Raw genomic sequence first — 21,173 nt, 5'->3', positions numbered from 1 at the left:
CGATTTACGGTTGAAAAAAAAATCCCCTAATTGTCAGCCCTGTAAATTCCACCTGGGGTCTGAATTTCAAGTTGCACTCAAGCCAATGACATGAGTCAGAACAGAAGCCAGCCCATTCTCTCCCAGCTGTACTGCATAGCTAATATTTCCGGGCTAACAGGAGAAAGAAGTAGTGAAAACAAAATGTTAGTCAGTACAACAAGCTATGACTGAAATGACACAAAGAGTAAATATAGTGAGCGGAAGCTACCATTTTTACACAGACCCTCTTCAAAGCAGACCTGGATTTCAAGATGAACATTTCAGCAGATTTCTGTACACCATAAAGGCAGAAAATATTACAGCCTTACTCTGCCCTTTTACAAATGTAGATTAACTAGTTGAGATTTGTAAAGCCCTATGAGCATGAAAAGCACAGCGCTATGTAAGCATTAGGTGTTATTATCCCACTCTGCACGTCTGGCTAGGGGCATGGCTGGCAGGCAGATCTACAATTGGGAAACACACAGCAGTGCTAAGCAGCCAGCCAACTCTGGGTATGATGGGGTGATGACAGATGATCATTTTAGTTAATTCAAGTTTTGTTTGTTTGTTTGGAAAATCAAAGTAGTAGACTATACACGCTCTAGAGCAGGGGCTGTGTCTTATTGTGGGTATTTACCTGCTAGGTTAGTGACAATGTACAACGTTCCCTAGCAGTTTTCTTCTTTGGAAACATTTCTGACCCATCCGAGCACAAAATGTTATTTTCAAACCAGATATAAACTGGTGCTAGAAACCCTGATCCCAAAGATCCACCTAGGATAGACAAAAACAAGGAGGAGTCCTCGTGGCACCTGAGAGACTAAACACATTTATCTGGGCATAAGCTTTCTTGGCGCCACGAGGACTCCTCCTTGTTTTTGCTGGTACAGACCAACACAGCGACCACTCTGAAATCTAGGCTCCAGGCACAGTTTTGCATTTGGCAAAACAGCCTCCCAAACCCTGGGCCACAGGCAGGCGCGGTCAATGAGAAGTCAGCAGCAGAGGACATTTACCCCGGGGTTCCTGCCACCCCCAGGCTGCAAGGCGCTGGACAAAGCCCGGGCAGGACAGAGGGGGCCCGGCCCAAGCTCAGGCTGGCTCCGTGGTCGTGGCAGAGCCAGGGACAGGACCCAGGAGTCCTGGGGTCCAATCCGAGCGCAGGCAGCGGCTGCATTTCACCCCCCCCCCCCCCCCGGCTTGCCGGCCAGCCAGCGTCCTCCTCCCGCCCTCCTCCCCCAACGCCGCCCCGCCTCCCGCCCCGTCACCCTCCCTCTGGGGCGGGGGCCGGGCGCACGGAGCCCCGGGCTGCAGCCGAGGCCGATGCGAGGGGACGCGGAGCGGCCAGCGAGCCGGGCACATGCAGGGCTCGGCGCGGAGGCGGCAGTTCCCGCCGGCGGCCCCGGGCTCCCAGCAGCCGCGCGGGTCCTTCTACCAGGGCAGGTGAGCGCGTCCCCCGGGCGCCCCGGGAGATGGGCCGGGGGAGCCGCCTGGCCGCGCCCCGCGGGGGAGCCGGGCGCCGCGCGGGGGGAGCCGCCTGGACCGGAGCCCGGCGCTGCGGCTCCCTGGCGAGGGCAGGTTCCGGAAAGCCCGGGCGCCCGGCTCGTTTGCACGGGAGGCGGGGATCAGCCCGCCCGGTGTGACGGGGCAAGGAGGCCCGTGGTTGGGGCGCGCCCCGCCCCACGTACCGCCCCCGGCTCCAGCCTGCGGGTGCCGGTCTGCGCCCTGCTCGCCGCTCCGGCCCGGGCGGGCCCCGCCGCCTCCGCGGGCAGCCCCGAGGCCGAGGAGCGGGCCCCGCTCTCTCGCCCCCACCGCCTAAGCTCTTCACTGCAGCAATTGTTGCCCCCGTTTCCCTGCCCTGCCTCTCCTTGCGGCGCGGCGACTAACCGCCCGGGCTCATGGTGCAAGGGGCGAATACAGCAGGGTCTGGCTCGCAGAGGCGCGGGCCCCGCGTGCACTTGATTCGTGGGTATTGAATCAGCAGCTCTCTCTCTAATCCCCAAGGCCTGGCTGATTCCTCCAGGTCTGCACGGCTCCCAGCTTGCCTAATCCACCAGGAAAATACTCTCCTCCTCCCGGCGGAAACAACGCTCCCTTCCACCTAAAGGGCCCTAGATAATCGTTCCAGCGTTGCCCCAAAACACGCTCAGACACCCTCAGGAAGAGCAGCCCCCAGCCTGTCACAGGGCCAGCCTAGGAATTACACAAGAAACAGGACAAACATTCCCCCACCTTCTGCTGTGCAAAGTATCAAAAGTAAATCTAAAAGGGCCTTTTGCTTTCCCATCCTCTTGTTCTGTCACTGTACTGATCTGTCCACTCCTGTCTTTTTCTTCCCAAATAATAGTCACCATTACTTGTCTGTATATATTAAATCCTACTTTCCTTGCACCAGAGATCTTAGGTAGAAGTTTTAAAAGCATCTATGAGAATTAGGAGCCTAAGTAGTCACTGGTGCGAATAAGATTTAAGTTCCTAAACTGCTTACTTGCTTTTGAAAATGTCACGCTTTACCTCACTTTTTTACCTTTGAAGCGTCCTGGAGGCCTCCGGCACTACGTGGGTAATAAATCTCTTATACAGATACCGCCAGTCGGGGGAACACTCGGGACAGATAAATTTTGCAACAAATAAAAGAATCAAGCCCAAGGATCCATACTTCCTTTGTGACACTAGATCTGGGGCACAGAAGAAGTGTACATATTGAACTCAGCAAAGCATCTCCTCTCCGGCTGGAGAACGGATGAAAAGGATGGGCCATTTTATTAACGAAGACCTGATCTACCCTAGGAAATTAGCGGCAAAGAGTCCTGGGGCACCTTATAGACTAACAGACGTATTGGAGCATAAGCTTTCGTGGGTGAATACCCGTGGGCATTCACCCACAAAAGCTTATGCTCCAGCACGTCTGTTAGTCTATAAGGTGCCACAGGACTCTTGGCCGCTTGCACAGATCCAGACTAACATGGCTACCCTTCTGATACTAGGAAATTAGATCAGGATAATAGTTAAAAAAAAATCCACATCCCTGAGTAACCCAGTTAAACTGACCTAACCCCTGGCATAGACAGCTCTAGGTCGACAGGAGAAGTCGCCTCTCTGGGAGGTGGAGTACCCATGCCACTGGGATAACCCTCCGGTCAGCAGAGGTGGTGTCTTCACTGAAGTGCTACCACAGCACCACTGCAGCCTCTTATGTGTAGACAAGCCCAAAGTCTCACAGGACCACTGGCTACTGTAAAGAAGAAAAAGCTTTTATAACAGATTTCCTTTCCAATACCATCACTCTTTCTGTACTGCAGCTTGTTTAGAATATGCCCCTTTGTAAGACAACTGTCAGCCATTGTGAGCTGGACGGCTAAGAACTAAGCTTCAACGTTAGATAATATTTTAGCATTTGATCTCTCAAAACAGTCTCAAGGGCAATAGGTTTCAGAACAGTGACATTAATGTAAAGCTGCTGTTTACGTCTAGGTGCACAAAGGCCTGATCTAGCTGTCGCATTCAAGGGGAAGACTCCCGTTACTTCAGTGGGAGTTGGATCACAAGGCATGCTAACGGGAGTTTGCACAGGCAGACGGAGAGAACAATAACCCCTAAATTAGAAAATAAAGGTGGACACGTTTCTAAAGTCGCACCATTTCCTTTGCCATTCGTGTGGCATTGGGCTGCAAAGGAGGAGAGAAATTTCTGGGGGAGTAAGGCTTTGTCATGCAAAGTTTAAAAATAGTTGTATTTCCTTCAACACTTAAAATAAACACATTCCCCAAAAAAACGGCATACATACTTATTTTTAGCCAGTAATTTTTTTTTCACAAGTGGTTGTTGCTTTTGATGAATAGTGCTTTGAATTTCTGTACTGCCTCTCAACCAAGGATTTTAACCTTTGCTTGTTTCTCAGAGCGCAGTTCAACAGAGCTGCTTTGTCACACAGCAAAGCATAAGAGAAGCAGTGGGGTCCAGGGGATAGGGCACTGAACTGGGTGTCCATACACCTGGGTTTCAGTCCCAGCTTCTCCAGTGATCTGTTGTGTGACCTGGGGTTAGGTGCTTAAGTCAGACATTTAGGCACCACTGCTCAGCTGGTGCTCAAAGTCTCTTAGGCACCTAGGTTTCTGCTGGTAGGCATCGCAAAGCCACCTAAGTCCTGATATTGCCCCCATCCAACAAGCTGCTTGGAGCTCTCACGCACACGTCTCATCCGCAGCAGGAGTCTCAAAGCAGGTGTTCCCCTGCCTGCTCTTCCACAACCCGTTCATATCTTATTAAAATGGAGCCTTCTTAAAGTGCAGGACTAAAGGGTATTTTCTTCCCGTTACTGTCAAGAAAGTGACCTTCTGGAAACACAAAGGGCTGAGGTTGTCTCTCCTGTCTCGTTCATAGGCATGGGTCAGCCAAGAATGAAGACACGTTTAAGACTTCTCAGTTTCATTTTGACCTGTGGTTCTACTTCACTCTACAGAACTGGGTGTTGGACTTTGGCCGTCCAATAGCTATGGTGAGTAGGACAGCTTAGCTGGCAGTGCCAGTCAGCTGAGGGCAACACAAAGGGTAGGAGGATGTAGAAGGAAGAGATTTTGAGCAGTCCAAGGAGCAGTGGGTAAAATTAGTGGAACTATGTTAGCTAAGCACAGAGAATTATCCCTGCACACTGGAACCCCAAGGTCTAAATCCTACTTCTGCCAGAACAACTTAACTTGCATCTTCTCTGTTCTCTAGGGATGGTCTCTGATTGCGTATCATTGTCATCATGGTGCTATTGCTGTTGCCCGAGTTTCAATGACTGGTGCGAACTATACTGCTTACTTGGCAGAGCAGAAACCTCGGAAGTTTGGTCTTATCTCAGGACCAGCTTCCGTGCATCAAAATTAAATGGAGAGGCTGGCAGCATCCGTCACTAATACACAGTACATTGTGCCCACCTCCAGGAACTGCCATGTCTGAGAGCAAAAATCCCATCTATCTATTATGGCTGACTGGTTTTCACTTTCAAGCTGTAATTTTTTTGTTGGGCTACATGATTGAAGATGACCCCAGTGCCGGGAAGCCTGCAGAGTGTATTAAATAAGCAATGGATTTGGAATGGGCTTCTTAACAACCAGCCACACAAATTAGCTTTTGGCATTGTTGCAGGAGTAAGTGGATAAGGAGGAGAAAGAGCAGTGTGTTCTCATCTTATTTCAAAGTTCCAGTTTTATGGAGGCTTAATATAAATCAGAAAATGTCTCTGGAAAATTGATAGTCAACTGGGTTTACTTCATTAACAGCTAGTCAAAGCCAAGACAGTCAGTTGGCTAACACATCAAGCCACAACTGGGATGTGACTGCAGACCAAAACTCATTCTCTTTCTTGTAATCACTAAACATTCAGCCAGTTACCGTGGGCTGCAGATATAAGTTATAAATATCATGCAATACTTGTATTTAAATCCATTGCCTGCTCTACTTACAGGCAAGGTATTTGAAGGTTTACTGACATTTTGTTTTTCTTCTCTCCTCAGATTATTCTACCTTTAGAGTGGTTTCCATTAAACAAACCTAGTGCAGGAGATTATTTCCATATGGCTTACAATGTTATCACACCATTTCTTCTTTTAAAGGTAAACCTCAAAGCATGGATGTTACGTTTTTGAAACAAACACTGGGTATGGGCAAAACCGCCAAAGACAAGAGGTTTTGCTGCAGGAATTCTTGAGGGAGAGTGTGCATAACAACCCTGCTCAAATTCAGAAATCGCTTGCTAGGGCCCAGTTCCACCCAGGGTAGGACTACTCTGAAATGCTTATGGGGGGAAAAATGGCAGCTTTTAAAGAACAAGATGTTAACCAGCCTGAGGTAACTGAAAAGTTCATTTGTCTTCTGACCTGCTGAGGCTAGAAACATTTTTAGCGGTTGGGTAGAAATGTTTTCATTGTCAGTAACTTGTCCAAGCCCTGGGCCAATGATCAGGGACGGATTTGATCCTTTCATTGCTGTGTGGGGGTAGCACTTCTCATTCTTATTAATTTCCCCGCCTATCATGAACTGTACCTCCAGGTTGGTTTCTCCTCTGCCTGTTCATAAGAACATACAAAGTGCCGCACTGTATCAGACCCATGGTCCCATTGAGTTCAGTAGCCTGTCTCTGACAGTGGTCAAAATCAGAAGCTTCAGTGGATGGTTTCATAGATTTAAAGCCAGAATGGCCCACTAGGATTAGCTCTAGTCTGACTTCCTGTATAACACAAACCAGAGAGTTTCATCCAGTAATTTTTGCATCAGCCCAATAACTTCTAGGTAAACTTAAGGCATCCAGTCTTGAGTTAAGACTTCAGGTGTTGGAGAATCCACCATATCCAGAGGTTAATTGTTCCAGTGGTTAATTACTCAAATGGGGAAAAGTTTGCATCTTATCTCAAGCCTGAATTTTTCTAGCTTTAGCTTCGAGCCATTGGATCATATGTCTTTGTCAGCTACAGTAAAGAGCCCTCTATTCTCAGAAAGCTTCTCCCAATCAGAACACGCAAGAAGCCCTGCAGTAAGCAGCTATGAACATTTTGTGCTCACCCTTACTAGTTAGAAATTGAATTATGCCCTGGAGTGAAAGGTTTATCCCTTCCAAAAAAAATTTTTATAAATCCTTACCTTGGATATGTGTGTTGTTCACACCAATGTCCAATCCCTTTCTGAATCTTGTTAAGATCTTGGCTGCAATGGTATCTTGTGGCAGAGAGTACCATAGGGTAACAAAGCATCAGGTGAGAAAGTGTTTCCTTCCCTCAGTTTTCACTTTCTGGCCTTTCAATTTAATTGGATATCCTCTTGAAATTTTATGAAAGGATGAATAGGAATGTCCAACCCAACATCTCTAGGTCATTCATTATTTAGTATACCTTTATCATGTCTTCTCTCATTTGTCTTCTACAATACAGCCCCTATCTTTTCCATCTGTCTTCGGTTGGAAGATTTTTGCTTGGCTCTTATCCATGTTGCTCACCTCTGAACCCCTCTTTCTGACATTCATTAAGTCATTATAAAAAAATCAATTGAAAGCTAAGCTTTGAAAATTGATTGTCTTGATTATTACTATCTTTTGAAAAACTTCTGCTAATAAGCTTATTATTGGCAGCAGAGAAAAGGGCAGGCAGAAGACCATTGTAGCTGATTTTCCAAGCTAGGAAGGAGTACACAGCCAGAGCTATGGAGATGATCAGCTGTGTTTCCATGTGAAGCACCCTTATAAAAACTAGTCTTGAGAACTGACCTTTGGTGTTTAGGTCTTCAACCAGCACTAGAGAGAAGCCAAGAATGCTTTCGGTCAGGAGGTGAAATTGTTCCAAAAGTCAGTCGGATTTGCAGCCACTCCAATGTTTTTCTTTAGGCCCTTGATCCCAGTCTCCCAAAGCATTGAAGGTCAAATTAATGCAGTCTGTCTAGAAGCCTCCCCCTGCTGTGGAAGCCACTGATAATCCAATTCGGGGCATTCGTGCTGCTTTGACGTCTCTGTTACTGAATTGTCCTTTCTGGGGTGAAATTCAGCCCTGGGCAGAGGACCTGCACAAGATGCTAGTGATTGCCCCACCCTAATGATTGGGCCATAAGAGCTTGAGTAGAATACACACATGGTCATGGGCAGGTTCCCACGCAGAGGAGAATTTCACCCATAAAGTTCAGCTTGGCTGCTGGTAGCAAACAGTTATTGAATTCACCAAGCAATTTGATACAGTGCTTTGATTTTTCCCTTACATTAGTGCAGAGTAAAGGAAGCTTCACCTTCAGAAACAACTAATAACCTGAAGTATAGAGAAAAACGAGTCAAACTCCTCAGAACACAGTTCAGCAGAGAGTATAGTCCAGCAGACGTCTGCACGAATTGAAGGAGGAGTTAGAGCATCATACGGTAACTTGGAGCCGTGCTGGAGGTGATACTCACCACTGGAGGGCACAAAGAGGCTTTCAGACAGAATCATTATGCTGCTCGGAGCAGGAACGACAGAAAGCCACAGCCGTTTTTCTTCTTAGGAATCGTGCTTTTGCTCATGGCTGATGAATAAATCAATAGCTTTGCGTACTATTTTGGATCGTTGACTTAGTTGCAGTGCGGGTGCAGTTAAGGATGGGCTGTCAGGTTTGAGGCTAAAAATACGGTGATTTATTTACAATTTTGATAGGAAAAAAAAAATCAATAAAACCCATTTCTTTGGTCCTCTGAGCTATCTGCATCCCTGATACGGCAATAGGGGGAGTTAGGAAACAGCTTCTCCTCTGGGTAGTGGATTCTATAATTGTCCAGCGGAAGATGCAAGGAATGCCTCGGGGGAGCATCTGACAGGATACAGGGCTGGACGGACCATGGCTCTGATCTGCTAAGGCGACATGCAGTTTGCAATGTTGTGTGGAATAACTTGCTTGTTGGGGAGGGGATGGACAAAGACTTAAAGTTGGCATTTTACAGTGGCTAGACTTGATCATGTTTTATTTCCCCTCTGTTTCTATCTTCTGCTTCCTGGTTCAGACACCCTTAACCAGCCCTTTGAATTGCAGCTCATTGAAAGGTCCCCTAAGACCCTGCCCAGATCAGTGGTCTACGTCAGCATCATCGTGTTTGTCATGGGAGCGAGCATCCATCTGGTGGGCGACTCCGTCAACCACCGTTTGATTTTCAGCGGGTACCAGCACCATCTGTCCGTAAGAGAGAACCCAATCATCAAAAACCTCAAGCCGGAGACGCTGGTAAGGACGCTGGGGTGTGCAGCAGCATTGGTTTTAAGCTGCCTGGTTTTGTATACTACGGTAACACCCCTGCATGCCATTCTAACCCTGCTTCATTCCGTTGCAGATTGATTCTTTTGAGCTGCTGTACTACTATGATGAATACTTAGGGCATTCCATGTGGTAAGTGATTTACAGCGTGTCTGACAGCCGCAGAACGTGGCAGGAGGTAAATCTGTTCTGTTCGCAGCTAGTAGGACGCAGAATAAAGCGCACACTCTAGGAGACCTGGGTAGGTACATTCCCATAGCAGGTGCCAGTAGCACAAGCCATCCCTTTGGAAAACTGCCACAGCCATTTTCACTTTGTCCCTGTCGCTATCCTTCCCGTCCACAATTCCAGACCACTCTGTGTTCTTGACACCAGGAGGACTCTGTTCAGAGCCATGCTATTTTCTATATAGGATGAGCACTTGGGGCCCTTGAAACGGGCAGCTGTGTAGGGCTCTTAGGATGAGGAACATCCTTGCAGGCACCGGTCAGGATTCTGCAGGCTCAGTGTCTCTCGTCTTTTTCCTCTTTTAATGTTCTTCCACTCCAGGGGTGTCCTACTGGGGCATGTCTACACTGCAGTTAGACGCCCGTGCCAGCTGGCTCGGTCTCGCAGGGCTGTTTAACAGCAGTGTAGACATCCAGTGGAGTCCAGCCTCTAGGACCTGCGAGGGGTCCCAGAGGTCGGGCTGTAGCCTGCGCCTGGCAGTCTGCACAGCAATGAAACTGTCCCGCAAGCCTGAGGTGGCCGGCACAGGCCTGCTGTAGGTTTTAATTACAGAGTAGCCCTACCCCTTCGTGAGTAAGGTTGGAATTTGCTCCTTCAGCTGGCCAGAGGCAGTTGCCGTGGAACACCACAAGGACTAGGCATCTGCAGTAGTCGAGTCGCTGCCGGGCCCGGGAACTAGTGCATTTCCCGACCCAGCTTGCCCTGTGTCAGAGTTATTGCCGAATGGTGCGGAGCCTCCACGGCTTGGCCCGGGCAGCCGGGTTCGCTCAGCATCAGTCTTGGTTTTCCACTAGGCAAATCTAGGACCAAACAGGCTCAGTAACAGCAGGCACAACTGCTCAAGGAGCGGCAGGTTCTGCCTCAGCACGACTAGATGACCTCTCAAGATCCTTTCCCGCCATACACGTCTGCTGTTAAACCCTCTGCCTACCAGTGCTACAGCCCCTGAAGGCATGAACCGATCGATGTCTTTACTCCAAAATGAAACTCCCCCGTGTCCGTTCATTAGTGAAACTCCCTGAAGCTAGTTCCCATCTCTTATGCCATATAGACTCTCAGTAACCTCACTAGCAGCTCCCTGGGAAGGCTTGCATCCATCCGCTCTCAAATCAGTTGTGTTTCAGTTCACATGATCACAAACAACTGCTGGCTGTTATTAGAGAAAGGACAGGACTGCTGAGTAAAACTGTGACTAACCCTTGCACATGGTGCGAATGGGGGTCTTGCGGTCTTCAAAGGAACACAGAAATTCCACAAAATCCTCCACGGTGCAATACATTTTGGCTGGCACTGCAGTAGCAATAACCTTGCCTGAGCAGCCCCCCGCCCAGGGCAGGTTGAGGGACCCAGGCTCCCCACAGCTGCCAGCGTGGCTCTCCTCAAACCAGCTCCGGCCAGAGGGGCGGCTCGGAGCCACAGCCCAGTCATGATACGAGCCAGGCAGGCATCTGTGGGGAGCCGCAGCAGACCGTCCATCTGCCCTGGGCGTGGGGCCCGAGCAGCCCCTGTCCCTACCCCCCAAGCCTTCCGCCCAGGGCAGGTGGAGGATCCGCTGCGGCTCCCCACAGCTGCCCACCTGCTCTTAGCATCAGAGCCCTGCACAGATACAAAATGCATATCCGCATCCACGCTGGTGTCCGCAGAAATGGCCCACGGATATAAAACGGATTTGCAGGGCTCTAGATATGAGCAGCCCCCATTCCTGAGAGAAACAGTCACTGCTCTGTGTGCATTTTGTCCTGGCAGTGGATTTTAGCATGGACCCCATAGTGTCTCTACTGCAAAAATGGCGTGAGGCCTCCTTGAACACTGCAAATATAAATACTTTCACCCACAACCCTGCAGTACTCATTAGGGCTAGATCTGTGAAACAAGCAAAGTCAGTTTGTCTTAAGGAACACAAGTCAGCTGGCCCTTAACCAAGGCTCATTCAGTCTGTTTAAACCCCAGACTGGCTCTGCCCAGCGATGCCCGGCTTTTTAAATGCTGTCTTTCCAAATGGCCCAATTTTTTAATAAAGTCCCTACGCATCCTATCAAGCCAGACGGTGCAAAAAATGCAAGTGTCAGATGGGGAACTTGGATCACTTACTAATCAGCAAACTCTTGCTTGTCCTTTGAGAGGCAAGGACGTCTATTTTCCTTTGAAAGCACTTTGCACACACCCCATATACAATAACTCAGTGCCAGGCATAGCCAGCACTTTGCATCTCTTATCTGCACAGCTGTAATCTTGTGGCTACAGCGGTGACCACAACAGAGGGGGCTGTAGCATTACAATCAACACAGTGGCATGACCCTGAATGCAGACCACGCCTTCCCATTGGTGCAGTGTTTCCAGCTAGCCACTTCAGCACAGGCCTTGGCCAGTTCGCGGGTTTACCGGAAGTGGCCCCCGTTAGCCTCACTCAATTTCATTTGCCAAAAGGATTCCTAGGTTTGGCCCAGGGAACTAGCTGATGGTAGCCAGAGTCTGAGGCAAATCTGTAGCTGCAGAGTAAAGGGTTTCAGCCCTTGCAAACTAACTCGGCTTTGGAAGGTTGTGAAAAGCCTCAGAACTAGGTTCAGACTCTGACATAGAGAACGGCTCTTCAGCCTTGGCTCGGAATAGGCCTACCCGGCTGTTTTTAGCCCCAGAGCGTGAGCCCCACCAGCCCAAGACTGTAGACCCTGGCTCTGAGTGGTTGCCTTGGGTGTTTGTTTGTGGGGGGGGGCTGCAGTCTAGACGTACCCTGTGAAAGGAGTCGTCCCATGTCTGTCTCAAGCCGGTGTGCTAGAAGGGGGTTTTCATTACTAACAACCTGACCACAGCTTTCTTCTCCTGTCACAGGTATATTCCTTTCTTTCTCATACTCTTTATATATTTTACCGGCTGCTTCACACCCATTAAAGAAGAGAGCAGAATGCCATTAGCCGCCTTGCTGCTTATGGGGCCAAGCAGCCTTTATTACTGGTAAGTTAGCTAAGCTCCATGTGCAGGTAAGGGACATAGAAAACTAGCGGATGTTTGAATAATGATGCACGTGACTAGATGGCTCAGAGAATAGGTAATGGGAACCGAGCTGGTACAGTAACTGGCACTGCATAAGACCACCTCTGTATGAGACTGTGCCCCTCAGAGCAGGGTGGGAGGCACGCTGGTGGGTCTCACATCAGCTATTCTGGGGACAGAGGCTCTGGGACAGGCACTGTCCAGCAGTTCAGCTCTCTGGTGGGAAAAGCAAATTGGTGGGTGTGGTGGGGGAAGTGAAAATTCCTTTACCATGAGATGCCATGGAGAAGTTGGCATTCCTGGCAGACAGAGCTGGCCTGGAGGAGCTTAACAAATGGCTTAACATCCAGGACCTGCTTTCTGCATCAGAACCTTTGCTTTGGAGCTAGTGGGCTGTCAGTCACCTCTCCTTCCTAAGGGGCAGCTTACATCACCACATGGGATCAACAATACAGCATCTCTTACACACACACCCACTCACCCCCCAGCAGGGTCTGGCTGCCCTGCCGCTGGGAGTGAGCCTTGCAGCCCAGCTAAACAGACTCAAACTAGCACAAGAACAATAGCTTGGCCATGCCGGCTCAGGCTAGCAGGCCTTTGGGGCGTTAGGTGGACTTGAGAGCCCGAGCAGCAGCCTAAGTCGCAGTGTCCACACTGCTCTTTTTAGCACGCTAGCTTGAGTCTGTCTAGCCAGGCTGGGAGACCTGCTCCCAGCTGCAGTACACAGGTACCGGGAGACAATGCCCACGACTACACCAGACTTTCGGGTCAGCAGCCGATCCCAGCCTACACCGTAAATCTGCCTGGTTAGCATGAAAAACACTGAATGCTACTTCACCATCTCACCATCCCCTAGGAGTATTCAAGTGAGATTATTATGATCTCTCGACTTCGGATGTTCAGCCTTGATTTTATTTGCCGTATGCACAATCTGTAGAGCCTGGAGCACACTGTGTTCCATGCAACTTCTAGGAATATTCACCTTTCCTGTGCAAGTCAATCAACAATATTTAAGTTATTTATAATAATGGAAATCCCCTTTTATCAGTCATCTAGGCTTTTTAATATATAAATACAAGTCCTCTTCATCTGCATGCTGCTTTCCTGCTCTGCCTCCTTAGCTGGAATAGCCTTTGGAGAAAGGGCTTATTTATTTCCCATTTTCATTATTCTCTTTCCAAATGCTTTCCCTGATGGCGACCAAAGAGCTTGTCATTTGTCTTCAGAGATTATGTTCTCTTTTATCCAGATCTCTGCCCCCTGCCAAGACTGTATTTCATACACTAAATTAATTTTTTATAGTCAAATCAGCTTAATGGTTTAGCCAACTCTCAGTTACCCCATTCTAATTTCCTTTAACTGCAATTCCTGTTCTTTTATGTATTTAGGAATGGAAAAGATTTAAAAGCCAGGGGGAGCTTAATTCCTTCGCTTCTCCCTCCTCTCAGTTCCCTTTTTGGTTCAGATCTCTGTAAGTAGTAACCCATTTTATCATTCTGGTTTGGCTCTGTCCTGCCTGTCCCACTGTGATCTATTAATTAAGAGCTGTTCTATAAAGCCTCCAGTTAGTTTCCAATTTTCCTGATTCACTTTGCTGGCATCTCTAAGTCTCTCCTGGATCGTAGTACACAGCTTCATATTGATTCACACCAAGAACCAGGGCATGACTAGATAGGAGAGATATGGAGCACTATAAATGCCCCCACAAAAAAGTTGGATTTATGGCATTCATGAAAAATGCCAGCCACCCCTTTTAAAAAACAAACTTCTACCTCTCATGGCCCAACCTCTACAATCGCTAATGCCCTGTCTATCCTGCAGGCTTTGCACTGATGAGACCACAGCAGTGCAAATCCTCAGTGTATTCATGATGCACCAGTGCAAGTCTGGTGCACTGGTACAATCTGCTCTGCTAAATCACACTTGGGCAAGATCTGTTTGCACAGGTGCAGCACATCTGCATCAGGGTTTGCATTGGAGTGACTACCTCACAATGTAAGTACTGGGGCCTCGTGGATTGAGAGTAAAACTGGGACTCAGGAGACCTGGGTTCTATTCCCAGCTCAGCTACTGGCTCGCTGGGACCTTGGGCAAGCCACTTCCCATCTATGTGCCTCAGTTTCCCCATGTGTAAAATAGGGTGAACGGTATATTGTAAAGCTATACAAGAGTGAGGAGATATTTATATTATAATATAGTTACACTGGTGCCAATTTCCTTAGTCTAGACAAGTCTCAAGTGTAAAGTGTCCTATTGAACCTCAGCTTCTGCCCTGTGTGTTTCACTCTCACTCATCCCTCATGTTGAAGCTAGAATCTAGTCAGGTGGGAAGAGAGATGGCCAGTTTTAAAACCACATTCTGAACAAGGCGGGCAAACACATTGAGTTACTTATGGTACCAGTTACAACTTTTGGTTATTAAAATGGATTTAAAATATATAGTTTTCTAATTTTCACATTGAGAATTACCCTGACAACTGACAAATGTAAAGACGCAGCCCTGCAGCTAAGTTTCATTTTGGCTGAACAAATGCGTTCTAGATGCGTAAGGCGGAAAGAGTTTTAAAATTTAACTTTGAGAATTTATGCGGCTCGGACTCTCCCTCACCTTGGCCAATGAAAGTCAGTTACTGTCAAGTTCCTGGCGTTGCAATGGCTGCATGAGGGAATGTTTATTTGAAAACATCTGTTCATGTATGAAATATAGGGAAGAGGCATGAGGCAGTGGTCTGAGAATGAGACTAGGGGCCAAAAATACTCCACTCTGATAGATTTCCTCTGGGGAAATCCCTTAATCCCCTGCCTAGTTTCCCCAGCAGTACATAATACCAGTTACTCACCGTGAAGTTTAATGTTGGTAAAGGGGAAGATTTTCCAATGGTACAAGACACAGGTAGCTGCTCAGGTCCCACTGGAAGTCCCAAGCCTCCCCGCAAAGTGCTTTCCATCCATCAATAGCTATAGGCAGGCTAAGGATTATGATTGCTGCGTGGTCAGAGAGGCACAAATGATATTTTTGCATTGCAGGTATCTTGTGACAGAAGGTCAGATTTTCATCCTCTACATTTTTACGTTCTTTGCCATGATGGCTTTAGTCATGCACCAGAAACGGAAAGGACTGGTCTTGGACAGCAACGGATTCTTCCTCTTCTACTCTTTCATTATTACATTGGTCTTAATTGGTGCTTGGGTGGTTTGGCTGTGGAATGACAAAATCCTCAGGAAGAAGTATCCTGGCGTCATTTACATTCCAGAGCCCTGGGCCTTTTATACCTTACACCTGAGCAATCTCCATTCGGCAAAGGAAGGTTTTTAAGCGGCGATATCTTCGGAGCGGTGGATCTCTCGTTTTTCCTAATGTGTATGTGTTTCAAATCAGTTACTGACTGTGGTAGCTGGACCGCGTGCTGTACGCGAACCCAACCCGGGGGCAGGGCTTTGTTTGAATTGGAGGGGAGGGGTTAAGTCTGCTGTGAAATACTTACCCTAGTGCATTGAAAGTTACTTTCCAAAGCTGCCGTTCTACACGTTCTAGTTTGCATTCAGTGCCGGTACATAACTGACCTTGGCGGGAGCACTGACAGACTCCAGTCGGTATCCGAACAGACTGCACAATGGCATGCTCCTGTTGTACAGTAAAACTTGTCCTGATCTAGCACACGGTGGGGCATTTTCCCCCAGTCTTTGGTAAAGGGCCAGCCTTTCTTTTCTGAGCTGAACGGGGGAAGTGCTCTCATTCCTGGACCTCTGGAACATGGCATGCAATGACTTTAGAGCAGCGGTTCTCAAAGTGTGGGTTGGGACCCCAAGGTAGGTCGCAACACCATTTTAATGGGGTCGTCAAGGCTGGCGTTAGACTGGCTGGGGTCCAGGGCCAAAGCCCGAGCCCAGCATCTGGGGCCAAAGCTGAAGACTGAAGGCTTCAGCCCTGGGTGGCGGGGGCTCAGGTTACAGGCCCCCCTGCCTGGGGCTGAAGCCCCAGTTTTGGCGCCCCCACCCCCAGCACGGGGTGGCAGGGCTCAGGTTTTGGCTTTGGCCCTCCCACCCAGGACAGCGAAGGCTTGGGCGGGCTCAGGCTTTGGTCCCCCCTCTTGGGGTCGTATAGTAATTTTTATTGTCAGAAGGGGGTCATGGTGCAGTGAAGTTTGAGAACCCCTGCTTTAGAGAGACCTCCTCCTCTGAGCCTGGCACAGCTGAACGATCCAACATCTTGGCATGGATCATTGAATTCATCCCCTCCTCCCATACTACGCAAAGGCATCATGTAAGGGGCTGCACGGGGCTTGGAGGGGGCAGGGCAGTTCAGCCTACCCTTGGTGGCTGCTCTTCCAGCCTGGAACAGGGGCTGCAACTGTGAGTGCCACTTACATCGGGGGTCATGGGCACTCGTTCCTGTATTTTAGACCCAAGGCCACAGTCTCACCACCCCGATCCATGCACTAGGCTCTCCTATTGTGCACAGTTAATGTTAACTGAGAGAGAAAGTGAAACTAACCATCTTTGCACCCGTAAGTTACACATTCCTCAGCTGCTTTAAAGCAGAGAACACCCCCGCAACATGAACCAGGAACCAAAGAGCAGATGCGTTTGGCAGCTCACTGCGTTTCTGATCACAGGTGCTCAGCGGGTTAGGATTTAAGGGATAGCACCCCTTAGCCCCCTGAATCCCTTTGCCCCCTGGGTCCCGCTGCCATGCACGGTGACTCTCGCGGGCTGGCTTTAGTTCCCATTGTGGATTTAGACTTTGCGACTGTGCCGAACACTCTCAGGGAGGGAGACTCGCTAACACCACAGCAATGAGGGGCAGGAAGGATTGATCAGACCACCCTGAGCTAGTCAGGACTGGGGGTTAGGGGGCCTGCACAAAGGGTTAAACACCTCCCTGGGCTAATGACCTGGCTCACAAACCCTTCCCTCGCCCAGCTATTTCCACCCCACTCACCCTAATCTTTTCCCCCCAGCCCAGCTGTTCCCCACATGCTTGTACTCCTGGGTCTTTCCGCTCAGTCCTCTCCCTTCATCCTCTTCCCAGCCAGGCAGGGTAGGAGCTGGTATCTGGAGTGGTCTCTTTCTCAGGTCCCTCCTGGACCCTGGCATCCCCCAGAGGGGAGGGGAGGGGGCTGCAGGTCCTGCCTGGTATGGGGACTGGTGCAGTAGCCGGATTCTATCTGCACCCCTCCCATCTCCCACTGCTGCCTGCTTACTCTGCAGGTGCTCTTCAGCTGTTCCCCACTGACAATACGTCACTATAGGCTTAAAAATAGTACCAGGTTTGAGGAAACTCCTGCACCGTAGCCGTCTATAACCTGTCAGGATAGTCACAACGACATTAGCAGGCTGAGTGTGTCGCTTTTGACTCAGTGACTCGATATGCTTCTTGACTCAGTGAGAATTTAACAAATAGGTTTGACTAGATTCCCGTCTCCGGACAGGACCGGAGTAGCCAGGGATCTTTTAATCTCCCCTCCCACCCAAACTCCTACCTTTGTTTCCTCACTCTCAGGTTATACAGTATTAATGCAGACTTTGATTTCCCTTCCTGGAAACCTTTAACTAAATAAAGCAGGAATGACCCAGCGCTGCTCGGTTTTAACCTACCTACAGCTGAGACGGACTTCAATGCATATCTGCCAATTCTTCAGCATCTCCCCCTGCCTGGCAGCATGGCCCAGGGCTCTCCAAGCCTGCCAGGTTCTGATCGCCATCTGTGTCTGCTGGTAGCAGCGAGGCTTGGCGACCTTCAGTGTCGCACAGGATCAAGACCAAAGGGTGTCTCTCTGCAGCTTCTTTGCTCCGCAGAGCTCAAGGGAAGACTCATTTTGCTGGCGGGGCAGCTTGCTGATAACTCTGTGATGTGAAGCAGGCAAACCTGCAAAGATAAGAGACGCTGGCATCAGTTCTTGTACCTGGCAGCTCCCTGGTTCTGCGTTTCTTTTCAGGCACCCCAAAATGGGACCTGTTCAGTGAACATTCAGTTGCATTTGGCAGCTTGTCCAGCACAATCTAATGACCCCTTGAGTGGAAAGTGTCTAGGCAAGTGTAGAACGTACTGGACTTTGGTGACTCACCCACGCTCCTCCATTATTTTTGCATGCTACATCCAGTCTGGTGTCTGTCGCACCTTATGTCCTTTGTAACAAACTCACTAATTCTCTTCTGATACTCAGGTAGCAAACAATGCAATAGGTGTGCAGAATCTTTTTGAACTAAAGCTGGTTTTTACCTCCTGGAATTCTTTGGCTAAATCCTTGTTATTTATATCCGTCACATCGTATTACACCCTAGTGTGGCACAACCCAAGTGTAAATGAAGTGTTCTTCACAAAAACCCCAAAATAAAAGCATTTGTGTATGGCTGGAAGTAGTTATTGAACCAGTTCTGTTCTTTATGGGAGGTGGGTGCCCAACTGGTTGGAAAAAGCACACACAGTGGTGGTTCACAGTCAAGCGGGAAGGGCATATCGAATGGGGTCCCCCAGAGATCGGTCCTAGGTCTGGTTCTATCCAATATCTTCATAAATGATTTGGATAGTGGCATAGAGAGTACACTTATGAAGTTGGCAGACGATACCAAGCTGGGAGGACTTACAAGTAGTTTGGAGGACAGGATTAGAATTCAAAATGATGAACACAAACTGGAGAAATGGTCTGAAATAAGTCAGATGAAATTCAATAAGGACAAAGGCAAAGAGGAATAATCAATTGCACAAATACACATACAAAATAGAAATGACTGCCTAGGAAGGAGTACTGCAGAAAAGGATCTGGGGGTCATAGTGGATCACAAACTAAATACGAGTCCACAGTGTGATGATATTGCAAAAAAAGCGAACCTCACTGTATTAGCAGGAGTGTTGTAAGCAAGACATGAGAAGAAATTCTTCCGCTTTACTCAGTACTGATAAGGCCTCAACTGTCCAGTTCTAGGCACCACACTTTGGGAAAGATGTGAACAGACTGGAGAAAGTCCAGAGGAAGGCAACAAAAATTATTAAAGGTCTAGAAAACATGATGCAGGACGAGAGATTGAAAAAATTGGGTTTGTTTAGTCTGGAGAAGAGAAGACAGAGGGGACATGATAATGGTTTTCAAGTACATAAAAAGGTGGTTACACGGACGAGGGAGAAAAATTGTTCTAGTTAACCTCAGGATAGGACAAATAACAATGGGCTTAAATTGCAGCCAGGGTGGTTTAGGTTAGTCATTAGGAAACAGTTCCTAACTGTCAGGGTAGGTAAGCAATGGAACAAATTACCTAGGGGAGTTGTGGAATCTCCATCGTCGGAGATTTTTAAGAGCAGGTTGGACAAACACCTGTCAGGGATGGTCTAGAGAATACTTAGTCCTGCCTCAGTTCCAGGGATTGGGCTAGATGATCTATTAAAGTCCCTTCCTCTCTTACCTCTCTATGATTTTAAGATCTTTGGCCTAAAAGAACGTAAGGGCCCATCTACTGTACATTGTACGTATAACCAAGCCAGAGGACTAATTTGCAGCACAGCTGGAACTGGCCTAAAGATTGGAAATGTGCCGCAATCAAGCAAATATTTTGTTACTAGGTCACAGGCTCAATTGTAATTGTAGCATAGACAAGGTCCTGGGTGGCTGGGCCTCATCCCCACTCATTCATTGTGCAATTGCCAGATTTTTCTTTATAAAGCATTGACAGCATCCGAGGGCCTGTACAAACAGGCGAGATGACACCATTCGTGCACTGAGAGTCTTACAATGTAAGTGGGTAACATATAGGCAAGGGGAGCGGCAGATGCTCAGATTCACTCTTTTGCAGGTGAAACACCAAACCATTTAGTATATTCAGACCCTGCACACAATGCTGTATGTAGCCTGACATGCTCGAAACATCAGGCTTCTGAGGGTTCCTTTAGACTGGTTTGAAAACCTTAGCTGGATGGATAAAGACCAGCCATATTCGAGGTCTTAAATTCCTTATCACTTCAGTGTAAGGGGGGCGGGGGGGAAGGGCGTAGCGAAGAGGCAGTTGAAAATGTTGCTTACATTTTTTCCACAAAAAACTGCTTTTTGAACCATATGAAACGGCATCTCAGACAATTTCTGTATCCTTCAAACTCCCATTTTTCCACAGATCAATTCAAAACCAATCATTTTAAATAATGGATTTTTGCCCTTCTCTGGGCTTGGAAGAGGACAAAACATGGGAAAACTTGTATTTCTGTTCAAACTGGATGGAATCAAAATGCATGTTTGGTTTCAAGTTTTCATCAAAAAGTTGGGAAAAAACAAAAAATTGAACCTTTTTGTTCAAAGTAATTCCTGTTTTTCAGCCAACCCTGAGACTGTAGCTTTGTGTGTTTCTTTACAATGTATAGTAAAGGCCTGGACATAGATCCACCCCTTCCCTCCACTTTCAATATTTTTTCTGACCCCTCCCCCCATATTATATTTTTATATTTATATCTATCTATCTATCTTCTTAGGAATATATATCTATGGGTTTTCCTAAGCAGAGAGCTGGGAAGGGGACTTTCAATCCTGAAGAATGTTTGCTCCCAGTGGTTTCATTAAATAAATATTAAAACTCTCTGGTCTGTTTTGAACAGTCTCAAAATCACCTCCCCTTTCTCTGATGTCAAATCTACTAACTCTCTAGACTTCCACAGAGCATTTAGGGGCAGATAAGACCTGCCACCTTTGCAATGTTTAAAAAAAAACCAAAACGAAGCACATCTTTCAATCCTCCTTTATACACCCTAAAGGCAGACAAGACTAATTCTAGTCACCTTTTGAACAACTGGCCAGTCGGGATATAATCATCAACATCATTTACAGAGCAAAACCTGTTGCAATTTGCTCATAGAGCGCTCAATTCAAAAACTAACTTCCTCTCTTGCCCAGCAGCAAAACCCTATCAAGAGTGAATTATATATAAATAAATACCCCCTTCTGTCCCTTCTAAACAACCTCATTAGATATTAGTGATTCTGTGGGCTTGTCTCTAAGTGTTGGTATTTAAGCACAGCATGAGGTGCATTGCACTCTATTGGGGATTACCAAGCCTTTTATACTCAACCTGGAGTTGTTTCATTATTGAGTCTGACCTAAGGCTGAAGGCGACCGCAAATTAGAGGAAGAGTCTGCCCCCGGTTTCCTGCTCCTTTATAAACGCTCCTTCAAGAATTCTGAAATTGTAAGCTTGTGGCAGGAGCAATC

The 21,173-nt window shown here is 47.9% G+C and overlaps 1 protein-coding gene across 1 annotated transcript; it reads left to right on the top strand.

Moving 5' to 3' along the window:
- The first annotated feature begins 1,290 nt into the window (after nt 1-1,290).
- Nucleotides 1,291-18,345, top strand: CLN6 (CLN6 transmembrane ER protein). Its single transcript, XM_048865812.2, has 7 exons — nt 1,291-1,467; nt 4,408-4,522; nt 5,526-5,624; nt 8,548-8,736; nt 8,843-8,898; nt 11,824-11,946; nt 15,013-18,345. The coding sequence occupies exons 1-7, from the start codon at nt 1,385-1,387 to the stop codon at nt 15,299-15,301; spliced, it is 954 nt and encodes a 317-aa protein (XP_048721769.1). The 5' UTR covers nt 1,291-1,384; the 3' UTR covers nt 15,302-18,345.
- The last annotated feature ends 2,828 nt before the right edge of the window (nt 18,346-21,173 follow it).

This window comes from Caretta caretta, chromosome 10, assembly GCF_965140235.1.
Source record: "Caretta caretta isolate rCarCar2 chromosome 10, rCarCar1.hap1, whole genome shotgun sequence".
Taxonomy (NCBI): Eukaryota; Metazoa; Chordata; order Testudines; family Cheloniidae; genus Caretta; species Caretta caretta.
This window is presented reverse-complemented; position numbering and strand designations above follow the sequence as displayed.